The sequence below is a fragment of the Dasypus novemcinctus genome, chromosome 7 (genome assembly GCF_030445035.2).
Source record: "Dasypus novemcinctus isolate mDasNov1 chromosome 7, mDasNov1.1.hap2, whole genome shotgun sequence".
Lineage (NCBI taxonomy): Eukaryota > Metazoa > Chordata > Mammalia > Cingulata > Dasypodidae > Dasypus > Dasypus novemcinctus.
The window spans coordinates 73,824,172-73,844,414 of NC_080679.1; the positions used below are offsets into that span (position 1 = coordinate 73,824,172).

Consider the following 20,243-nt stretch of genomic DNA (forward strand, 5'->3'; position numbering starts at 1 on the left):
AAGGAGAGTCGTCCAGCGTGAAAGAAAGTGCAGCCTGCCCAGGAATGGCGCCGCACACAGGGAGACCTGACACAAGATGACGCAACAAAAAGAAACAGAGATTCCCGTGCCGCTGACAACAACAGAAGCAGACAAAGACGACGCAGCAAATAGACACAGAGAACAGACAACCAGGGTGGGGGAGGAAGGGGAGATAAATAAATAAATCTTTAAAAAAAAATAATAAATCACTTTAATGAAGACATATTTGGGATAATTCTCACTATAAAAACCAGACTTGAGCCATGATGGAATCAAAGAGAGAGAAGAAGAATTTTCCATCTAATATAGGAGTTCTTAAATAGGGGTCCACAGAAAGATTTTAGGGGGTCTGTGAGCTTGAACTGAAAAATATCAACCTCTTATCTTTGTTTTCTCTGATCTCCAACTGAAATCTAGCATTTCCTTTACTTATGAATAAATTCAATAAATAAATTATAGTAGTATTCATTTCACATGACTGGCAACAAAAAGGTTAAGAACCCCTGATCTAACAGATCATTCCTTATAGTTTAATAATTTGGTTCTTGGGATCGTTTAATAATAGGAAGAGGAACCAGCTGGCAAAGTTAATCTACAATTGTATAATCAGATCCAATGAACATGTTAATTACAGATGGCCAGATGGGACTTTTCCAACAGAATACATTAATTCATTTCTCTCACACGTGTAGCTCACTTAATAAAATGGAAAGTGTTCAATGGTACAACCAGGTCAATTATCACAATAAAAAAAGGAGTCTAAGTTCAATTTCAAAAAAACAGATGCAAAATTAAAAACAAAATGCCCTTCAAAAAAACTGGCAATGACATATTTTTAAAAAATAACACTCAAATCCTCCAAAGCTCAAGGCCACCTCTACAAAGCCTTTCTAAGCTCCTGCAGCTCATAGTAACATTTCCTTTCTCTAATGTGTGCAGCATCTATGTGTCTGTATCATTTAAGCACCCTTACTATTTTCACATGTATAGCTTATCTTTTTCATAAAACTAAAAGATCTAGGAAGTAAGCATAATAGCAGCATGTGATTATGTTTGAAGACAAAGCTGTGCCCTATTGGAAAGAATATTAGACTGAGAGTCAGGGATTAAAAGATTTAAATTCCAAGTCTTTCACTCAACTCACCTTGAATAAGTTAATTTATAGCTCCAAATTTCCTCACAAAAAATGAGGAATATATAATTACAAAGAAATCATGAAACAAAAAAGCAAAACATGCTAATATTGTGTTGTTCTATTTAATGATACAAAATTGTATGTTTTAATTTATATACAGTAAAAAGTTACTGTATCGCCATATCATCTCCAACCACCAACCCACAGATAATCATCCCCAACCCCACTACCCTTTCCTTACCTAACTAACTATACAGAATAAACTTATGGAGTTCAGCCTAAAGTGAAATGGGAATAAATCCTAAGGCGTTATTAAAAAGTGAAAATATGCTATAAAACAGACAAGTCCTGTAGCATAGAAAGTATATACAGGTTATATGAAAATCGTACTCCCAGAAATTTTTTTCTCTTTTTCAAGAAAGTTCTTTATAGCACTCTTTCCCTCTATGCATTTTCAAACTATTTCATTTACCCTGCACCTGAATCCTTTATTGTACTGGATTACAAATCTTGAAGGACAATTAAATGCATTGTCTGCAGGAGAGTACTTTATTAATTGCAAAACAAATGAAATCATGCAAAGTCCATACCTTGTACTTTCTCTGCTGCCCAGTACTTCCCTGCAGTCTCCAGAATCCATGCTTCATTCCTATCAGCTATCAGGAAACTGTTGTGATAGCTAAATACCATCCTACCCTCTGAACAATTTCCACCCTGGCCATATTTTTCTAATAAATAAATAATGACATCGAGGGCTTTTTCAGCAGTATTAGCTCTTTCAAGGCCAAGCCTAAAATAAAAATATCCATGTTTTCAGATTAAAATAAATGCAAATAATTTTTCTAAAATAATTTCATGCTCATAAGATTTTGTGTTTACATTGAAGGTAAAATGTCTTTCAAAAGAATAAATAGAAATCTAACTTGTAAACTTTTCCTTCTGAAGATGGTATAGTATGGAATCATAAAAAACCAAATTTTTAGAGTCAAATGGACCTATGTTCAAATTAAAACTTGGGAATTTACTGGCAAGTTATTTTATCTCTGGACCTAAAATATCTCATCTGTAAATTAAGTATAATACATATCCCACAAGGTTACTGGAAGAATTAGTTAAAATAATGAATGATAAAGAACATTAGGTACTTTCAATGAATCACAATTTCTAACCCCTTCCCTCTCCCAATTAATGACATTTGAGAGTCTTGAAATTGCAAGTTTGTACTCTGGAACATTTTAGATAAAAACTATAAAGTGTTAAAGTCCAAAAAAAAAGGAAAAATAGGAAAATAAAACATGTAAAAGATATACCAAAATTTAGACAAGTCTACGGTACAAAATATAACAGAAAAATAACCTGACAAGGTCCATGCCCAGGAGTGCCTCCTCATCACAAACGTCTTCTCTTCCCCATACAGCTTCATTCCCAATACAAACTCCATGCTCATTGGCTCCCATTTCTGCCCCCCACAACCAAGCTGGGCGACTAAGGACAATAGCATATGTTTCAGGAACTTGATCAATTTCTATATAAGTACACTGTTAAAAAAAAAAAAAAAAAGCCATAGCAACAACCCAAACACAAAAAAGTAATCAAACTCCAGAATTTAAAACATAAATCAGAAACCATAACCCAAGAGAAAAATGAAATATAACTATATGGAAAATTTAGTAATAAAGGCATTACTTGCAATACATATTCAGAATTGACCCTAAAGCATTCATTCAAACATTTGCTGAGTATCTCCTATTATTAAGCACTCTAAGAGACACACTTGTCAAAATGTGAATCAAATATTACAAATATGAGTCAAATACAGATTTTGCTTTCATAAAACTAAGACTTCTGCATTAAGATACAACAAAATATAAAGTATGAGGGCCATGAAGAAAAGTGTATATAAGATGCTATGATGCCTGACAATGCAGACGCAGAAACCATAGCGAACAGACAGAGAGAGCAGACAATGGGAGGGAAGGAGAGGGAAATAAATAAATTTTAAAAAAAAAAGATGCTATGAGAGCGCCAGAGAGTGATAGCTTCTAGCTTTTAAAATCTTCGCTTTGTGAAGGAAGATATATGTGAGCTGAAGCTTAGGAAAAAATTTCTCAACCTCAACATCTAGTGTTTCTTGGCTAGAGATAGAATTACATATATAGTAGCACTTAAATAAAAAAAGGTATTGTCATAGGACCCCATGCCACATGTAGGTGTCCATCAGGTATGTCCACTGGAGTGAAAGGAATTAGAACTACTGCCTTACTAGGTATGAAGGATTTAAATATGATGAGATGAAGTAGAAATGGAATCCTAGGTGAATAAATAGTCTCAGCACAAGAAAAAAAAAAGACAGTATACAGAAAACATTACTATATTTTAATATTTAGACTAGGAATAAAATAAAATCCAAACAGTATATAACTTTTTTCATGAAAACATATATGAGACTGGGGAGCAGATATGGCTAAAGCGAGTGAGGTCCTACTTCCCACATGGGAGATCCTGGGTTCCTTCCCTGGTGACTCGTAAAAAACAAAAACACAAACAACAAGCAAACAAATGGAAAAACCAACTCAGGGGAGCTGATGTGGCTCAGTGGTTGAGCCAACTTCCCACACATGAGGTCAGGGGTTGAATCCCCAGCCCTGGTACCAAAACAAACAAAAATGTTAAATGTTTTCTAAATTAAAATTTTTTTTTTTTAAGGTTTCTTTAATTAATATGTAAATTACCAAAACCACATAAAATGCATTTTGACAATATCATCACTGGGCTTAATAAAACTTTTTGATGTGTCATAAAACTAATGTTTTTCCCAGAGTCTTTTTCTATTTTAGGCCAATCAGAATTGTTTGTCCATCAAACACCACCTGAAATACTACCTCCTTATGAAGCCTTCCTAGACCAGAGGTTCTTAACCTTTTTTGTTCCATTGACCCCTTTGCCAGTCAGATGAAAACCACAGACCCATGAGTAAGTCCACACCATACTGTATATTATTTAATAAACATATCACCAACATGTCCCCACAAGAATGTTTTTTTTTTTTTAATTCAAGATCATTGATCCCTTGTTAAGAACCCCTGCCTAAGAATCAACTAATTGGTCCTTCTCTACTCTCACAGATTGCTTTTACTTAAATTTAGTACCTAAAACATTCTACTTTGTAATGGGGTTAGTTGCATACACATCATATTCTTCTACTAGACTCTAATCTTATGGAGGACATAGTTCTAGTTATGACTGCAGCCTTTAAATCCATTGCCCTATCTCTAGCATGCTTGTACATTGGAAGAATTCAAATACCTGATCAAAGAATTAACAATTATTAGTTTTGTTATTTCAAATTTCCCATAAACCACAGAAATGAGACTAATAGTCTCTTTCTAATTCAAATTTTTTCACATTTAATTTCTTAAAATTTTAACTGCTATAGTCTGTGCCAAATACTAAGATTACGATATAAACTGTTTATGATATTTTTAAAGAAACCTGTTGCTAACAAAACATGTATTTCCCTTACCTTAAGAGGCTCTCCCAAGTTATCATGAACTGCAGCAGGAAAATAAACTACCTCTTGTACTTCATCACAGGGTCTATCTGAATTTTTTCCAAAAATAATCCTGTTTTCAACTGTTGCTGGAGGTAACGCCACAAAAGTGTCACAGGAACAAGGTTCCATGTTTTATACTAAAAAAATCATATAGCAGTTTCAAAATAAAAAGAGAAAAAGACTTTTAAGTACATAAAATAAACAGTTTTACTTGATGACCAAGGGATAGTTTACACTGCCAAATCTAATAAAGAAGTTCATAAAAGTTTTAACAAAATCAGTAAGAAAATGGCTTAGGAATCAATCTTGTACTGCAATAATCAATAAGAAAATGGCAATGAGAAGTCCCTTCTTCTCCTAGTCTACAGATTAAATTCATCCTTAAGACCTTTCTCTCCTGAAGCCTTCCCTGAATCTCCTTTCACTATTTCACATTTGGAACTCCCTGGTCTAACTCTACTGTTGTAAAGACCATACTCTATTAGTACTTGTATTTGACCCTTTTCTGGACAGTGACTCATTGAAGGCTGGGAGTATATCCTATTAACATTTGTAGTCTCAAAGCTGGAACTTATGGAAAAAATCTTATATATCTAATATTTCCTCAAAGGACAAAGAGGTCTCTTTAAACTGGGGACAAATACACACAGATTCTAATACTGGTAAGACTCAATTTTGAAATAGGCTTACTGATGTAGGTAAATATAAAAAGATTTCAATAAAATTCCAAACTCTTGATAATTCTAGGCAGTTTACATACATAGTTTGTAAACCTTGATTGTAGAATTTAATATCCAGGTTTTATGTCTTAATTTATAATTTAGAAATTTTCAATTCCTCACATTTTGTGGGACACCTAAGTGTCCCATACCTTTATTAATTTTGTTTGGACACACTGTTTTACAGATTTCTCTTCTTTCCATTATTTTATAATGCCTAAACCTTAGAATGGCTTTCTCTACACATGTACATACTAATAATTATTTTTTTTTTATTTAAATCTAGTAAATGTTTAACTAAAAAGAAAACAAAATGACAAGACAGATCGAACTTCAGCCTGAATGAAGCTCCTAAGGATTTTTCCTCAATGATGGAAAGAGAGAGGTCACCATTGTTTCGGTTCTCTTCTGTGTATTTCGATCTTCATGACCTGGATCTCATTCTATTTGTGTTGCAAAGTTAATTACACTACTGCATAACCTTCGGCAATGTATTTAATCGTTTTCTTTCTCTCTTGCCTCACTGGTAAAATAAAAGATACTATCTAATGGGACTGTTATGAAAATTAAATAAAAATGTGTAAAGAGTTCTGTATAGTGCATGGTACACAAATACTCAAATGTAAGCTATTATTATTATTTGGCAAGACTTGGTTGGTGGTTCTCCTACAGGAGTAGCAGCTACGCCCCTCTACACGCTAGAATTTCAAGGGCCATCAAGAAGCTCTGAGTGACCTGAACTAACTGAGGTAGAGGAAGCTAAGGAAACTTACCGCGTAATAGAAAGGCACCTAGCCCACTGAGGGAAAATTCTGAAAGAGCCTTTACTAACTCCTAGCGCGTACTCAACATATAACAAGTATTTATTGACTATCTTTCATATACCAGGCACCGTGTAGCTGAAAACAAAACAGACATCCGCTCTTGTGTAGCTGACATTCTATCAATAATGCTTTATAGTTCACACGGGCTTTCAAAAACATCATATCTTTTGATCCTCACAAACATACAACTGTTAAGGCCCGTGAGGTACCATCGCCATAACACAGATGAGAAAACCTGTCAGAAATGTTAATGTAACTCAAGACTTCATAAACAGTTATGGGCTCGAACTTCAAGAACCTCTTGTAGACAAGCCGCCACGCACCACGCAGCCTTCACCCCACCCAGGGACGCCCAACCTGCGTCCCGCCCCGCTGTGACCCGAGCCACTGCCGGGGTTTTCCTCGTTCCTACCTCAGTTAGGCACGTCTCTCCCGCAGTGCACGCCCCTCGCCTGGCCTAGTAGCTATATAAGCTCGTTACCTGCACGTTCGGTTCCCAAAGGGAAAGAAGGAAGGGGCAAATAGGTTAGACAGAGATGCGAGTCGACGGAAGCTGTTACCTCTGACCTCGGAAGTTCCCGCTACCACTGGCGGTGCAGTTCCGGTTTGGCGAATAGTTTGTTTACGTTGCTCACGGATCGGGAGCCTTGGTTCCCCAGCTGGTACTCCAAGATGGGGAAATCGTTCGCCAACTTCATGTGCAAGAAGGACTTTCATCCCGCCTCCAAGTCCAATATCAAAAAGGTGAGTAAGGGGAACCCTAGAGGGAACGGACCCACAGCGGCTGACTTTTCGGGGACTATTGGAGGTGAGAGCGGTGGTGTTTCTGGGATGCTTGAGAGAGTCGCCTCGTTTCCAGGCCTAAAACCCTGGTGCTCTTGCCCCTTCTCTGCCGAGAAGCCAGCTGACGAAGCTGGTCCCAAACATTTATTCTACATTTAGCTCTGTCAGCTAGAGACTAAATCCTTAAGGTGGGGAGACTGATAACTAGATTTCCTCGGTGTTTCCCTCAGCAGATTCTGGTTTTGTCTTCGTAACCCCGGAGATCACTGCTTCTGAGCTTTGCTCACCTGTACAAAGGAAGAGGCTTCCAATTCGTTTAAGATCTTAAAGGGGGAATAAACTTACCCCTTGCTTCCATATTTTATTCCACTCGATAAGATAGTGACTGTCCGATGACCTCGTAGCGTTTTTTCTTATTGATTACAGTTCCATTAAGTGCAGTATAGAAAGACCTTCCTAAATAATACGATCATTGTATTATAGCAGTGGGAAGCAGAATAGTGAAATAGAAATAGTCTGGGCATTGAGGTCGGACTTTCAGTCTTGAGACCTTGGACAGATATTTAATGTCTCCTATGCTCTGTCTCCTAGTCTATAAATTAAGACTAATCCGTATTAGTTGCCCTGATTTGTTAGACTTTCGGGAGGATTAAATGTGATAGTGTAGATAAAAGATTAGAAACAAAGCAAGCACCTAGCTTGGTGCAGGACACATAGAGGAGGTGCTCAAAATGTTAATTGCACTGGCACACATACTTGTGAAAATGAGTTAAGCTTTTAATGTTTGGTATTTTTAAAAATTAGTTGTAGTGATAGACTTTTTAGACCTGTGTTTCTCAACCTTTTTCATTATCCCCTCCTAAAGAGCCTTTTTGGACATTTTTTTCCCTACTCCCCCTTCCCTGCCCGCCCCGCCCCCCCCCCCCTGTAAAATTTTAACACAATAGATATACGGTATATCTGTTGATTGATACATGTGTGTGCTTTCTACATAAAAAGAGTAAGATTTTTTACACTCCGACCCCTACCCCAAGAACCAATTTTTGTCTTCTTGGGGATGAGTGATAGCGCCTCTGTTGAAAATGCATGGTCTAGATAAGGGTTCTCAACCAACACTATTGACATTTTGAGTTAGATAATTCTTTGTTGTGTGAGATTATCTTGTGCATTGTAGAATTTTTTGCATTGTTCAGGCCTCTACTTGTTAAATGCCATTATCACTCTGACTCAATGTCAACCAGAAATATTTCCAGACATTATAAAGTAAATGTCCCTGGGAGAGCATGCAAAATTGCCATGGTTGAGAGCCACTACTCTAAACAAAGCACTCTTTTAACAGGTAATTTAAACCATTAGTTTGAGAATACAATCCCTGGTTATGAAACAGAGAAGCTTATTGATCTGTTTGGGAATCAGGCAGGCATCCTTATTCTAACCTGCTGCAGAAGGGTATTTGATCCCATTTAATGGGTAAGTCTTAGGAATTTGGATTGCTTGCGGAAGGAAAAAGAAAGCACAGGAGGGGATAGTGGTGACATACTAGAAAATTCTTGTCTGAATAAATTGTTCCTTAGTTTCTGGTTGGTGAGTTTGTAATTAGAAATTCATTGATTTCTGCATCATTTTTTATTATGTTTATAGAACCACAGATTTTTTTGCACCTTAGTAATTTTCTGACCCCATCTCCTCATTTTACAAATGAGGTAAGATTGCCACAGTTAGTTAAGGGTCAAGCCTGGACTAGGATCTGGGACACCTGATTGATCCTGTCCTTTTTCCACTATATACCAGGCTATGTTTGCATGGTTGCACTTTTGAGTGAGAGAGGTCTCATAGATGCTTTATTTTTGTGGGAGAAACAAAAAAGTTTTATTTAATTCACTTGAACTTTTGGCATCAAACACAGATATTTTCCTCTATACACTCAGTGGTTTAGCTGTTACTGGTTTTATAGGAATGAAGACATTAGGTGAAATTTAGGGGGTTGCTTTTGTTTGGTCTGTTTACATTTACAGACAAATATACCCGAGAAAGCATAATTTTGTATCGAAAGTTTTTACTTTAAGCTTTATACAATTCAGTGGAACAGTTGTGCTACAGGGGGAAAAAATGTACAGAGAATAACTTTTGCATATCCACTGTGAGAAATTCAGTAAATCAGTTAAGGCTTAGAAAATACATACTTTAATCTGTAAAGTAGCATGTAAAATGTTCCAACAACAGCTCATCTTTTTAATCTCTTTCACACATTTTCCAAGATGGAGGAGAAGAATGAAGTGTTTTTTGCTAATAGACATTTGTAGAGAATTGCTAGATATTCTAGATAGTTAATACTTTATTGGGGGGAAAGGTTACCTTCTCCATTAACCAGAGGATAAAGGATATATTTTAAGTGAAAATAAATAGAAAAACAAAGGCATTTCATCAAAAAATGGAAAACAGAGTTCCACCATGAAAATTCTAATTGTAAAGTGAAAGTCTGATATGTTTTAAAGTTTCATTTGTTCACCAAAAATATGGGTGAATACTTACTGTACATCTTCTGGCCACTCTGTTATGTGTTGTTATGGAGTGCCTCTATCAATTATATCACAGACGGCATTATATTCAGCTGGCTTTTTTTTCTGGTCAAACTGTTGAACAAGGAAATAGTCAATTTACATTCTGGGGCAAGTTCCTCATCTTCTTGTGGAGCGGTAAACAGTTCACAGATCTGCTACTCTGAGTAGCTTTGTTGTTGGGTTTTTTTGGTAGATTTATTTATTTATCCCCCCCCCCCCCCCCCCCCCCCCCCCCCGCATTGTCTGTTCTCTGTGTCCATTTGCCGTGTGTTCTCCTGTGTCCGCTTGCATTAACCGGCAGCACTGGGAAACTGTGTCTGTTTTTTGTTCCGTCATCTTGCTGCTTCAGCTCTCCATGTGTGCAGTGCCACTCCTGGGCAGGCTGCGCTTTTCTCACATGGGGCAGCTCTCCTTGGGGGGCACACTCCTTGCATGTGGGGCACCCCTACACTGAGGCGCCCCTGCTTGGCACGGTATTCCTTGCACATGGCAGCAATGCCGATGGGCCAGCTCACCACATGGGTCAGGAGACCCTGGGGATCGAACCCAGGACCCTCCATATGGTAGGCAGATGCTCTGTCAGTTGAGCCACATCCACTTCCCATGAGTAGCCACATCCGCTTCCTATAAGTACTTCTTTGTGAAACTCTCTTCCCCCGGCTATGCTCTCTTCTGGTTTACCAGTTCTCCTACTAGACTCTTTCTTCTCCATCAATTCATTACACTCTTCTTACCTGCTCCTAAAACACAGGATTCGTAAGAGTTTCATCCTTAGCCCACTTCTTGCTTACTTTATATGCTTTCCTCAAGCTATCACATGCAATTTCATGGTTTTAACTATTCCTGTATACTCATGACTCAAATCTACAGTCCTAGTTCTCTTTCCCAAGCTTGAGGCATCTCAACTGAACTCTCTACTAGACAATTTCATCTTTTTTAATCAGTTTTATGGAAACCTATTCAAAAACCATACAGTTCACCTAAAGTGTACAATTAATGGCTAGACGATTTCATCTTGATATCCTACAGACATCTCAACTCAGAATATCTGAAATGAAACTTATTTTTTACCCACATCTTCTCTATATTTACAATCTCAAAAGGGTAGGAAATACAGGTAGTAACACAGTCCTCTATCCAGCCACCCAAAGCCAGAAACTCAAAGATTCATTCCTTTTCTGTCACCCCTTTTTCTAGTCAGCTAATGCATTCTCTTTATTGGTCTTACTTCCCAAATACCTCTTAATCTTTTTTAACAGCTTTATTGAGATATAAGTCATATAACATACAAGCACCCAGTTAAAGCACAGTCTTTTTTAGTGTTTCATGGAGTTGAGCAATCATCAATTTTAGAACATTTTCGTTACCCCATAAAGAAACCCTGAATCCTTTAGCAGTCACTCCCCATTTCTCTTCAACTCCTCCCTCCCCTTTTCCCCTACCTCTTGGCAACCACTACTCTACTTTCTATTTCGGTGGATTTGCCTATTCCGGACATTTCATATAAATGGAATCATTTAATATGTAGTCTTTTTGAGACCGGCTTCTTTAACTTAGCATAATGTTTTTGCAGTTCCTATTTATTGTTGAATAACATTATATGTGTATTGTTATATACCACATTTTATTACCTTGTGCATACTTCTATTGCGCAAATATCAAACTTATTGTTACTATTTAACCGTAAAATTCATATGTCTTCTTTTTTGTTATGAAATAGTTGAAACATACAGAAAATTTAGTATAATTTTCTCTTACCAAGCTGAGCATTTCTAAGGTAGAAATATGTTTTATTACTTCTTATTCTAGTCCCTGATAATTTCACAATAAATATTTAAGCTCTTGAACAATTATGACTAGTGAAAGAGCTTTGTAAAACTTAACAATCTAAGTACATGATACCTATTTTGTTAGAGGTAATATGGTAGTCATTAGATGTAGTATGTTGTCCTGCCAGGCCATAAAGTTACTTATTTCTCTGTTGCACTTTTTGCATTTTGAGCTTCAGTGAGAATTCCAAACGTGCATTTTACTGTCTACCCAAAGTGTAGGTTTTTCTTCTACCATAGCACTACATTGATAAGTATGAAGTCAGTGGAAGAAACATTTAGAATATAATACCAAAATAAATTTATGGTATATTCTGTCAAAGAGTTCTCTTTATTTTGTTTTTGCTTTTATATCCATATTAATCCTTCTTTTCCACATTTTAAACTGTGTCCCCATAGAACCTTCATATCTCAGAGCAACAGAAATGCTAGTAACACCCTCATGTTCTGCATCTAAAAATGAATAATGACAGTTTTGCCCACACTCTCCTCCCTACACTTACCCTTCCTACCAGTTAATATTTATAATTTTATCAATGTGTTTGTCTTAGAATTTCCCTTTTTAAAACCTATTGTGTTTAGAGACAAAGGTTTGACTTACTGTTTATGTTGAATGGTTTTCAGCAAACTTTAATTTAAATCTAAATATTTGATTTAAAATTTTTTACTTCACTAATTTAGGTATGGATGGCAGAACAGAAAATATCATATGATAAGAAAAAACAAGAAGAATTAATGCAACAATATCTTAAAGAACAAGAATCATATGATAATAGGTAAGAAATTCCATTATGCTAATGTTTTCAGAATAATCAATTGCTTAGGAATAATCCCTTACTGAATAATGTATTAAGTCAACTTTTTTTTATTGAATGCCCCAATAATAGGGTTCTGTCTTTTTCCTGTGAACTATCTTCTTTTTCTGTAGATGGTCACTTTTCCAGTTTTACCCATAATTCACAAAAAATCTAGATTCATGTGGCACATATACAATCTGTGAGCAAGTGCCAAATTAGGCAAAGCTTAGAACAATAAAAGTCTACACTTGAACTGCTGAGACCTCTTACAAAAGTATTTTTTTAACATACATTCAAATGAAATATGTTTTAAAAAATACAGTATGCTCATGGAAGACACAATAATTTCATTTGGGATAACAAGAGAAGATTGATGAAATAGGAGACATTTAAGTTGAACCATGAAGAATGATGAAGATTAGATCAATGGTTCTCAACCAAGAGCCATTTTTACCTCCCATGTGAAAAATGTCTGGAGACATTTTGGGTTGTCACTCCCTGAGGAGGCAGACGGGGTAGGGAAAGTATGTTATTAATCTAGTGGGTAGAGGCCTGTGTTTCTACAAAACATTGTACAAGACACAGGGCAGCCCCTCACAACAAAGAATTATCTGGCCCCAAAAGTCAATAGTGTCACTTTTGAGAAGCCCAGATTTAGATTTAGATTTATATATAATAAGAAAAAGTTGTTAAAGAGCAGCACAATAGGAAAATGGAGAGGGTGTTCATTGAACAGCCAATAATTGAAGAAAAGGTTTAAAGAGATAGTGGAGATGAAATTGGCTTTGAAACAGGTAAGAGTGTTTGTGTTTATTCTTGATCACTAAAAAGAAAGTTACAGTTTTTTCCCTTTGCAATTAATAAATATGTGAGGCTATGCAAATATCCTGTTTCTCCATGAACTTTTGCCCAGTAATTTTTACATTCATTGATGTATCTTACCTGGCAGCAGTTATTACTAGGGGTGTTCTAATGGTGACTTTCTATTTCCCTCATTCCTTCTGCATTTATTCATTTGAATTCTTCTGTAACAAAGAATTTTTCCCTTCCCTCATTTAGTGATACCGAAATCAACCAGTTTTCCTAGGAACTCTGGTTCATTTTATTGGAGAATGGTATTTAGAAATCAAAATCTGGGCATTAGGTGTCTTCATTGCTTTTGGGGTACTGCTTCTAGGTTTACTCGTTTGAATGCAGATTTACAAAGATTGCAGATTTTTTTTCTTTCGCATTAAAAACATTGTCCTAAATATTGTATGATTGCACTAAATATATTGTGTAAACTCATGGAGTTAATAATTAGAATACAGGTCACCAGAAAAGGAGGAGGCAAGAGAGTGGAAAGCAGAGAGTTAAACTGTACAGAATTGGTAAAAAGATTGTAAATCTTTGGAAATGAATAGAAATGGTGAAAGCATATCATGGTGTTTGTAAGGAGCAGTGCTATTGTATGTGTATGGCAGAGGTTCAAAGGGAAAGTCCAAGGTCATGTATATTCCTGGAAGGAATGCTAAAAACCGTAACATAGGCCTGTATAACAGTAAAATCTCATGTAAAACACGAAAAAATAATATATATGTGTGTATTTGAAAGCTAATATATAATGGCCAACAGTACATTTGATCTGGTAATGACATTAAGAAAGAAAACGAACAAATAACATTTACCATCAGCTTTTCCTAAAGAAGGGACATTTTCTATCAAAAAGTTAGAAAATACATAGTGATATTTATTTTAAATTAAATGCATTTGGCTTTGAAAAAATTGTCCTTAAAAATTGGATATCCCTTAAAAGATATGACTAGAAATAGCAAATATGCAGATAGAAGTAGATTAGAGGCTAACAAGGGGCGGGCAATAGGGAAAGTGGGAAAGGAGGAAGGGAGAGTGTTAAAAAAAAAAGTCATGGTTCAGTTCCTTGAGCGGGCTTGAATCAAGAGTGGACACCTGGCCAAGTAAAAATGTTCTCAGTCTTCAAGTCTATGTGTGGAACTTCAAGTGTAATCTGAATCCTTATGCCCCCAAAGAAGCTGACTAGCAGATCATATGTTCATAATACTCAGGGTGCTCAGGTATATAGACCCAGAGCTTTTAACAAGTGCTTCATCGCCGAATGACAGTTTCAAAACCATAATTCTTATGTCTCAATTTTCTGATTCTAAAATAGAGATACTAATATCCTTGTCCTAGCATTATTTGAAGAATTAGAAACAATGTACATTAAGTTTTTCTTCCCAGTAAATGGTAGGTGTTAATATTTATTTTAATTTGTTGTGTTTTTATTTGTCAAGATGTCTATATTGATACATGCATTTAACTTTGTATGAAAGAATTTCATTTCTATGATTTGAATTCATTGGAAAAATTGCACATTTGAAGTAAAAATAAGTTAGTTTTGATAACCAATTCAGTTCTTTAGTAATCTCTATTTTTTCCCTTTTGTTAAGTTTTTATTGTCGTAGATGTTTATGTTTGAGGACAATGACATTATTCTGGTTGAATAAAGAATTTAATGGGATGTCAAAAATCTGTACAGGTTTTTAGTTGAAATTAAAACAAAAATGCCAGTATTATAGCTCTACCTGATATTTTGTATGTCTTGAACTTCACATGAAATAGAAGGTGATCCTGCATTTTTTATTTTAATTTTTTAAATGGTATTACTTTAATGTAAGATGCAATTTACATAACCATTTAGAGTGTACATTGGTTTCAGACATGCTTACCGTTTTGCAATCATTACCATAATCTAATTTCAAAATATTTTCATCATCCCCAAAAGAAATTTTATACCCATCAGCAATCAGTCCCCATTCCCCTCTGCTCCCTGTTTCACTTTCCTGAACTTGGCAACCACTAATTTACTTTCTGTCTCTATAGATGTGCCTATCCTGGACATTTCTTGTAAATGGGATCATATAATATGTGGTCTTTTGTGTCTGGCTCTTTTCACTTAACATGTTTTTAAGTTTCATCCACATTTTAGCATGTATCAGTACTTCGCTCCTTTTTATGGTTGAATAGTATTCCATTGTGTGATATAGATCCCTACAGCCTTCTCTCTTTTTGTTGTTCTTCGTAGACTCCAATGGAAATAAGAAGAGAATTCCAATCTTCTAGTGTATCTTTTGTGATTGCCTTTTTCAATAGAGAAGGAAATTCTAGCCACTCTTTAACCTCCTCCTTTTTTTTTTAAAGATTTATTTACTCCCTCCCCTTCCCCTTCTCCTGCCCTGCTGTTTTGGCTGTCTGTGTTGTCTTCTCTTCTTATTTTCTCTCCTCTAGGATTCACCAGGATTTGATCATGGAAACCTCTGACGGGAGAGAAGTTCCCTGTCAGTTGTGCCATGTCATTTCCTGGTTTCTCCTGCACTTCACCTTGACTCTCCCCTTGTCTCTCTTTTGATGCGTCATCGTTTTGCTGCGTGACTCAGTTGCATGGGGCACTGGCTCACCACATGGGCACTTGTGCAGGCTCCCGTGTGGATACTGGCTTACCACGTGGGCACTTGAGTGGGCACTGACTTGCCGCGTGGGCATGCTTTCTCATCAGGAGACCCCAGGGATCGAGCCCAGTTCATCCTATATAGTAGGCAGAAGCTCACTTGAGCCACATCCGTTTCCCTAGCCTCCTCCTTTATAGTCAATATTTTACTTGAAACATATGAATTAAAGCTTTAACTTAACCAGCCATTCAATTTTGCTGCAGAGTTTTTTTTTCTAAAAAGCTTAGAGTATCTCTATAAACAAAACCCAAACAGGTACTAAAGGTAACTTACATTATTAAAACAAAACTGTGAAGAAAATTATTTTTGAGGTGTGGCAGCAATCCTGTCATAATAATTGACCTTTTGTACAATTTTTAAAACACAATTCTTTCTTCATCGTCCTTTTTTTTTTTTTTTAAAGGAGGTACCAGGGATTGATCCCAGGACCCTCATACATGGAAAGCAGGCTGAGCTACATCCACTCCTCAATGAGAGTTGTTTTTTTCATTTGTTCGTTTATTTGTTTTTAGGAGGTACTGGGGATTGAACCCAGGACCTTGTACATGGAAAGCAGGTATTTAACCACTTGAGCTACATCTGCTCCCCTGTAGATTTTGATATCCTTATATTCTTTGACTCTTACACATGTGCATTAGGTTTGACTTCGTAAAGAAATTCTGGAGATCCTTATTTTTCCAAAACTGATCCCTCATCAGTTAAATGAAAATATTGGTATTGTTTAACTTAACTCCAAATTTGTGATACCTTATAGGATTTCAAGGCTGTCACCATTTCCACAGCATTTCAAAGAAAAGTGACTGCCATTTTTCCCCTTCTGTGTTAGTACCTGAGAGATTCTGGTTCTCCTAAGAAAGTCTCAGAACTTACAACCAGTCACTGAAGAGTCAATGCTATTTGAATTTCCATTCATATATTTCACATATCGCCCATGCCAAGGACTGCCAGCCAATAGAGTAAAAGTTTAGAACTTTATTTCTAACAAAAAATTTTTATACTGCTTCCTTTAGGTTGGCTTTTTTTTTTTTTTTTTAAGAAGATACTGGGAAAAAATATATATAAAATAAAAGAAGAGGGAACTATATTTTTAGGAGGTATCAGTAATTGAACCCGGGACCTCATACATGCAAAACAGGCCTTCAACCATTGAGCTTCACCTGCTCCGTGTTTGTTTTCTTTTTGAAGAGGAATGGTGGAAGATTCTGTTATTTTTTTTCTCCTATATAAAATTGTTAACTTTATGTCTTTGTTTCATTTAGATTGCTTATGGGAGATGAACGTGTAAAAAATGGCCTTAATTTTATGTATGAGGCCCCACCAGGAGCTAAAAAAGGTACTTGCTTCATTATCTGTTTTAAAGTCTTGGATGTGTTTACAACTAGAGATTGAGAACTGCTATGACAGACATTTTTAAAAGTTGTTCATCATCTTTTGCTATTATTCTATGAAGACAAAAAATAATACTGTAGTAGATGCAATAGAACAAATACTAAGAATATTTGGGGTAGTGGGTGTAGCTCAGTGGTTGAGCACCTGCTTGCCAGGTATGAGGTCCCAGGTTCAATCCCCAGTACCAGTATAAAAAAAAAAAAAAGAATATTTGTCTAATACAATAGTTCATGATTTGTTCTTTAGAGAAGGAAAAAATGTCAGTGTCAGCAGAAGTGCATTTAATCCTTCATAATTTGCATGTATACCTTTAGTCCTACTTATTGATTATACTCAAATAAAAAATGTCATATTTGCTGTTGGTGAAAAGTATCAGAAGTTTAAAAAGTAGAAATTAACATGTTTATTAAATACTGTCTCTTATTTAATATTATATTTTATCCTTCAGTGGTATAAATTTTTTTCATGTGAGAAAAGTAGAAAGTAAAACCAATAAATTCTTACAAATTAGAGTTAATACCATGATATAGTGCAGTACATAGATTTTTATGTTGAAGTTTTTAACTTGCAATGTCTTTTTTTTTCCCCTCATTTTTGTTATGCAATCAAGAAAACAAAGAGGTAAAGCACTATTTTCTTTGTTTCAATTTACTTGCGATAGACTGATTTTATGGAGAAATTGAAAGATTTTCAATGAATGTTTTTAGAAAGAAGAAACAGAAGGAGAGACAGAATACAAATTTGAATGGCAGAAAGGAGCTCCACGAGAAAAGTAAGACTCGTTTTCTTTTTTTTAATATCTTTTTTTAAATTATTTTGGTAACATATATAAAATAAAATTTGCCAATTTGACCATTTTTAAAAGTACTATTCAGTGACACTAATTTTTGCAATGTTGTGCTTCCATCACCACTTCCCATTACTAAAACTTTTTTATCACCTAAAACATCAACTCTACTTTTTGATCACTAACTTTTCATTCCCATTCCCCTTAGCCTCTGGTAGCCTCTAACCTACCTTCTGTCTCTGTAGAATTTGCTTATTCTTGATATTTCATATAAGTGCAATTAGCATAATGTTTTCAAGGTTCACCCATGTTATAGGGTATATCAGAACTTTGTTACTTTTAATGGCCGAATAGTATTCCATTGCATGGCTATACCACATTTTATTTGTCTGTCGTTTTCAATGGATATTGGGATTGGCTCTGCTTTGAGGCTGTTGTGAATAATGCTGCTGTAATCGTTAGTGTGGAGGCATTTGAGTCTCTGCCTCTTTGGGGTACATACCTAAGAGTGGAATAGCTGAGTCATATGGTCATTCTATTTTTAACTTTTCAAGGAACCACCAAACTTTTTTCTTTTTCTTTTCCATAGCAGCTGCAGGACTAGTTTTCTTTCAAGATTAAAAAAAAAAAATTATGTTTATCTGATATCCCATCTCATGTTGCCTTTTCATTTGTATGAGGAGACAACTCTCATGAAAAAGTATTTTTAATGAGTATCTTACGCAGCTTATCTGTTTGATCATAGTCTTTTATTGTGTTATATAAAATCACAAACTGAACACCCATAATAACTGCTAAGTGGCTTTTGGAAATAGTAAGTTTTTATAGTTTGATATACTCATTAAAGTATTATATTTCATAGTGTTCATAGAATTTTAAAACTATTTTTCTAATCAGCTGCTCTTTACTTTATTAAATTATTCTTAGTATTGTGATTGTACATTTTCTCCACTTAATAGATATGCCAAAGATGACATGAACATCAGAGATCAGCCCTTTGGTATTCAGGCAAGTGACACATATTTTACTCTGTTAAGAATGAGTTTTATTTAATAACTCTTTATATTGTTGCACAAAAGTTGTTTAGGCTGAAAAGGGGAACTATAGTTACTATTTGTATCAGATAATAGAAGGAATAGGGGAGGAAAATTAAGTGCAGAAGACTGCAAAAAAATAGGACTCAAAGGTCTGTGAGAGAGGGTTACACTGATAGTGGTCTCTGCAGTTTTCAAGGAATTTGGAGAATTACCTCAAGGTCCAAAAAAGTTATAAAACTATTATTAGTGTAGAACTAGGACAGACTTTCACCGAAGAGCCAAATCCTTGCTGTCAGTAGTTTTTTTGGGACAGTTATTTGCTTATTCATTTACATATTGTCTATGGCTACTTTCTCACTACAGCAGCTGTGTTGAGTAGTTTCAACAGAGGCCATCTGGGCTGCAAAGCCTAAAATATTTACTGTCTGGCCCTTTACAGGAAAACTTTGCCAATCTCTCGGTTAGAAAATTTGAAGGTTAATTTATTAAAATTAGAAAATTTAAGATTAGACATGGCAAAATTCTTTTGTGGCATTTTACCATTTCTTTTGGATGACATTGTTATATTGCCACCAAGTTAGAGGCAAAAAGAAATAAGATTCTGCTTAAGTATGAGGAAGAAATTATAGTAAAAGATTTTTAGTATTTGTATTGTTTTAAAATATAGTTATGGAGTCTCCTTCCTAAGAGATCTTTAAAAGTGAGTGTTATTTAGCTTAAACTCTGTATAGGAATAGAGAGTTGAATATTGGTTAGATTTTTAGTATTTTAATAACCAAAATAATGTCCATATTTTCCAGGTTCGAAATGTAAGATGCATTAAGTGTCACAAATGGGGTCATGTCAATACAGATCGAGAATGTCCTTTGTTTGGTCTTTCTGGAATCAATGCAAGTTCAGTTCCCACTGATGGCTCAGGTACGTAGTAGATTTGGTTTATTTGTTTTGAAATTTATATTGTGGCCAAGCAAGGAAAGAAAGAATAACATTATTCTTTAATCTGTCTGGGTTTTTTTTTACTTTGTTTTTGTTTGGACAAGGACACATTCCCAAAGAATGATGGTAAATGGGAAACTATGAACATAAAATCTAATTCTGAAATGCTCTGAAATAAAAGTTACCTAGCCATGGACCCTATGAATTTGACTTTAAAAGTAAAGGAAACAAAAAAAAGTAAAGGATACAAAATCCATTGTTTCTGAGGTTAGTAACCTAAAAATAGATGGAACAAAGGGTTAGTTCTCATTCATATTCTCCTGAACCATGAAAGTAGCTGGACTTAAAGCCTCAGCAATCACCTTC

At 35.5% G+C, this 20,243-nt stretch overlaps 2 protein-coding genes across 4 annotated transcripts in view; one reads left to right on the plus strand and one right to left on the minus strand.

The window, feature by feature from the left end:
* Window positions 1-6,841, minus strand: part of SCRN3 (secernin 3) — a 57,117-nt gene extending 50,276 nt beyond the window's left edge. For 2 of the 3 annotated variants that reach the window (XM_004476802.5, XM_058300631.2), the window contains exons 1-4: window positions 6,665-6,841; window positions 4,680-4,846; window positions 2,513-2,694; window positions 1,747-1,946 (exon numbers count right to left, since the gene is read on the minus strand). In XM_004476802.5, coding sequence (XP_004476859.1) covers window positions 1,747-1,946; window positions 2,513-2,694; window positions 4,680-4,838 — 541 coding nt within the window. In that variant the 5' untranslated portion in view covers window positions 4,839-4,846; window positions 6,665-6,841. The remainder of the gene's footprint in view (window positions 1-1,746; window positions 1,947-2,512; window positions 2,695-4,679; window positions 4,847-6,664) is intronic. The other variant, XM_058300629.2, reaches the window with a different exon arrangement.
* The window catches only part of CIR1 (corepressor interacting with RBPJ, CIR1), a 33,532-nt gene continuing 20,128 nt past the window's right edge, over window positions 6,840-20,243 (plus strand). The window contains exons 1-7 of the mRNA XM_004476804.5: window positions 6,840-6,996; window positions 12,107-12,201; window positions 16,988-17,061; window positions 17,728-17,738; window positions 17,825-17,889; window positions 18,864-18,912; window positions 19,742-19,859. Coding sequence (XP_004476861.1) covers window positions 6,925-6,996; window positions 12,107-12,201; window positions 16,988-17,061; window positions 17,728-17,738; window positions 17,825-17,889; window positions 18,864-18,912; window positions 19,742-19,859 — 484 coding nt within the window. The 5' untranslated portion in view covers window positions 6,840-6,924. The remainder of the gene's footprint in view (window positions 6,997-12,106; window positions 12,202-16,987; window positions 17,062-17,727; window positions 17,739-17,824; window positions 17,890-18,863; window positions 18,913-19,741; window positions 19,860-20,243) is intronic.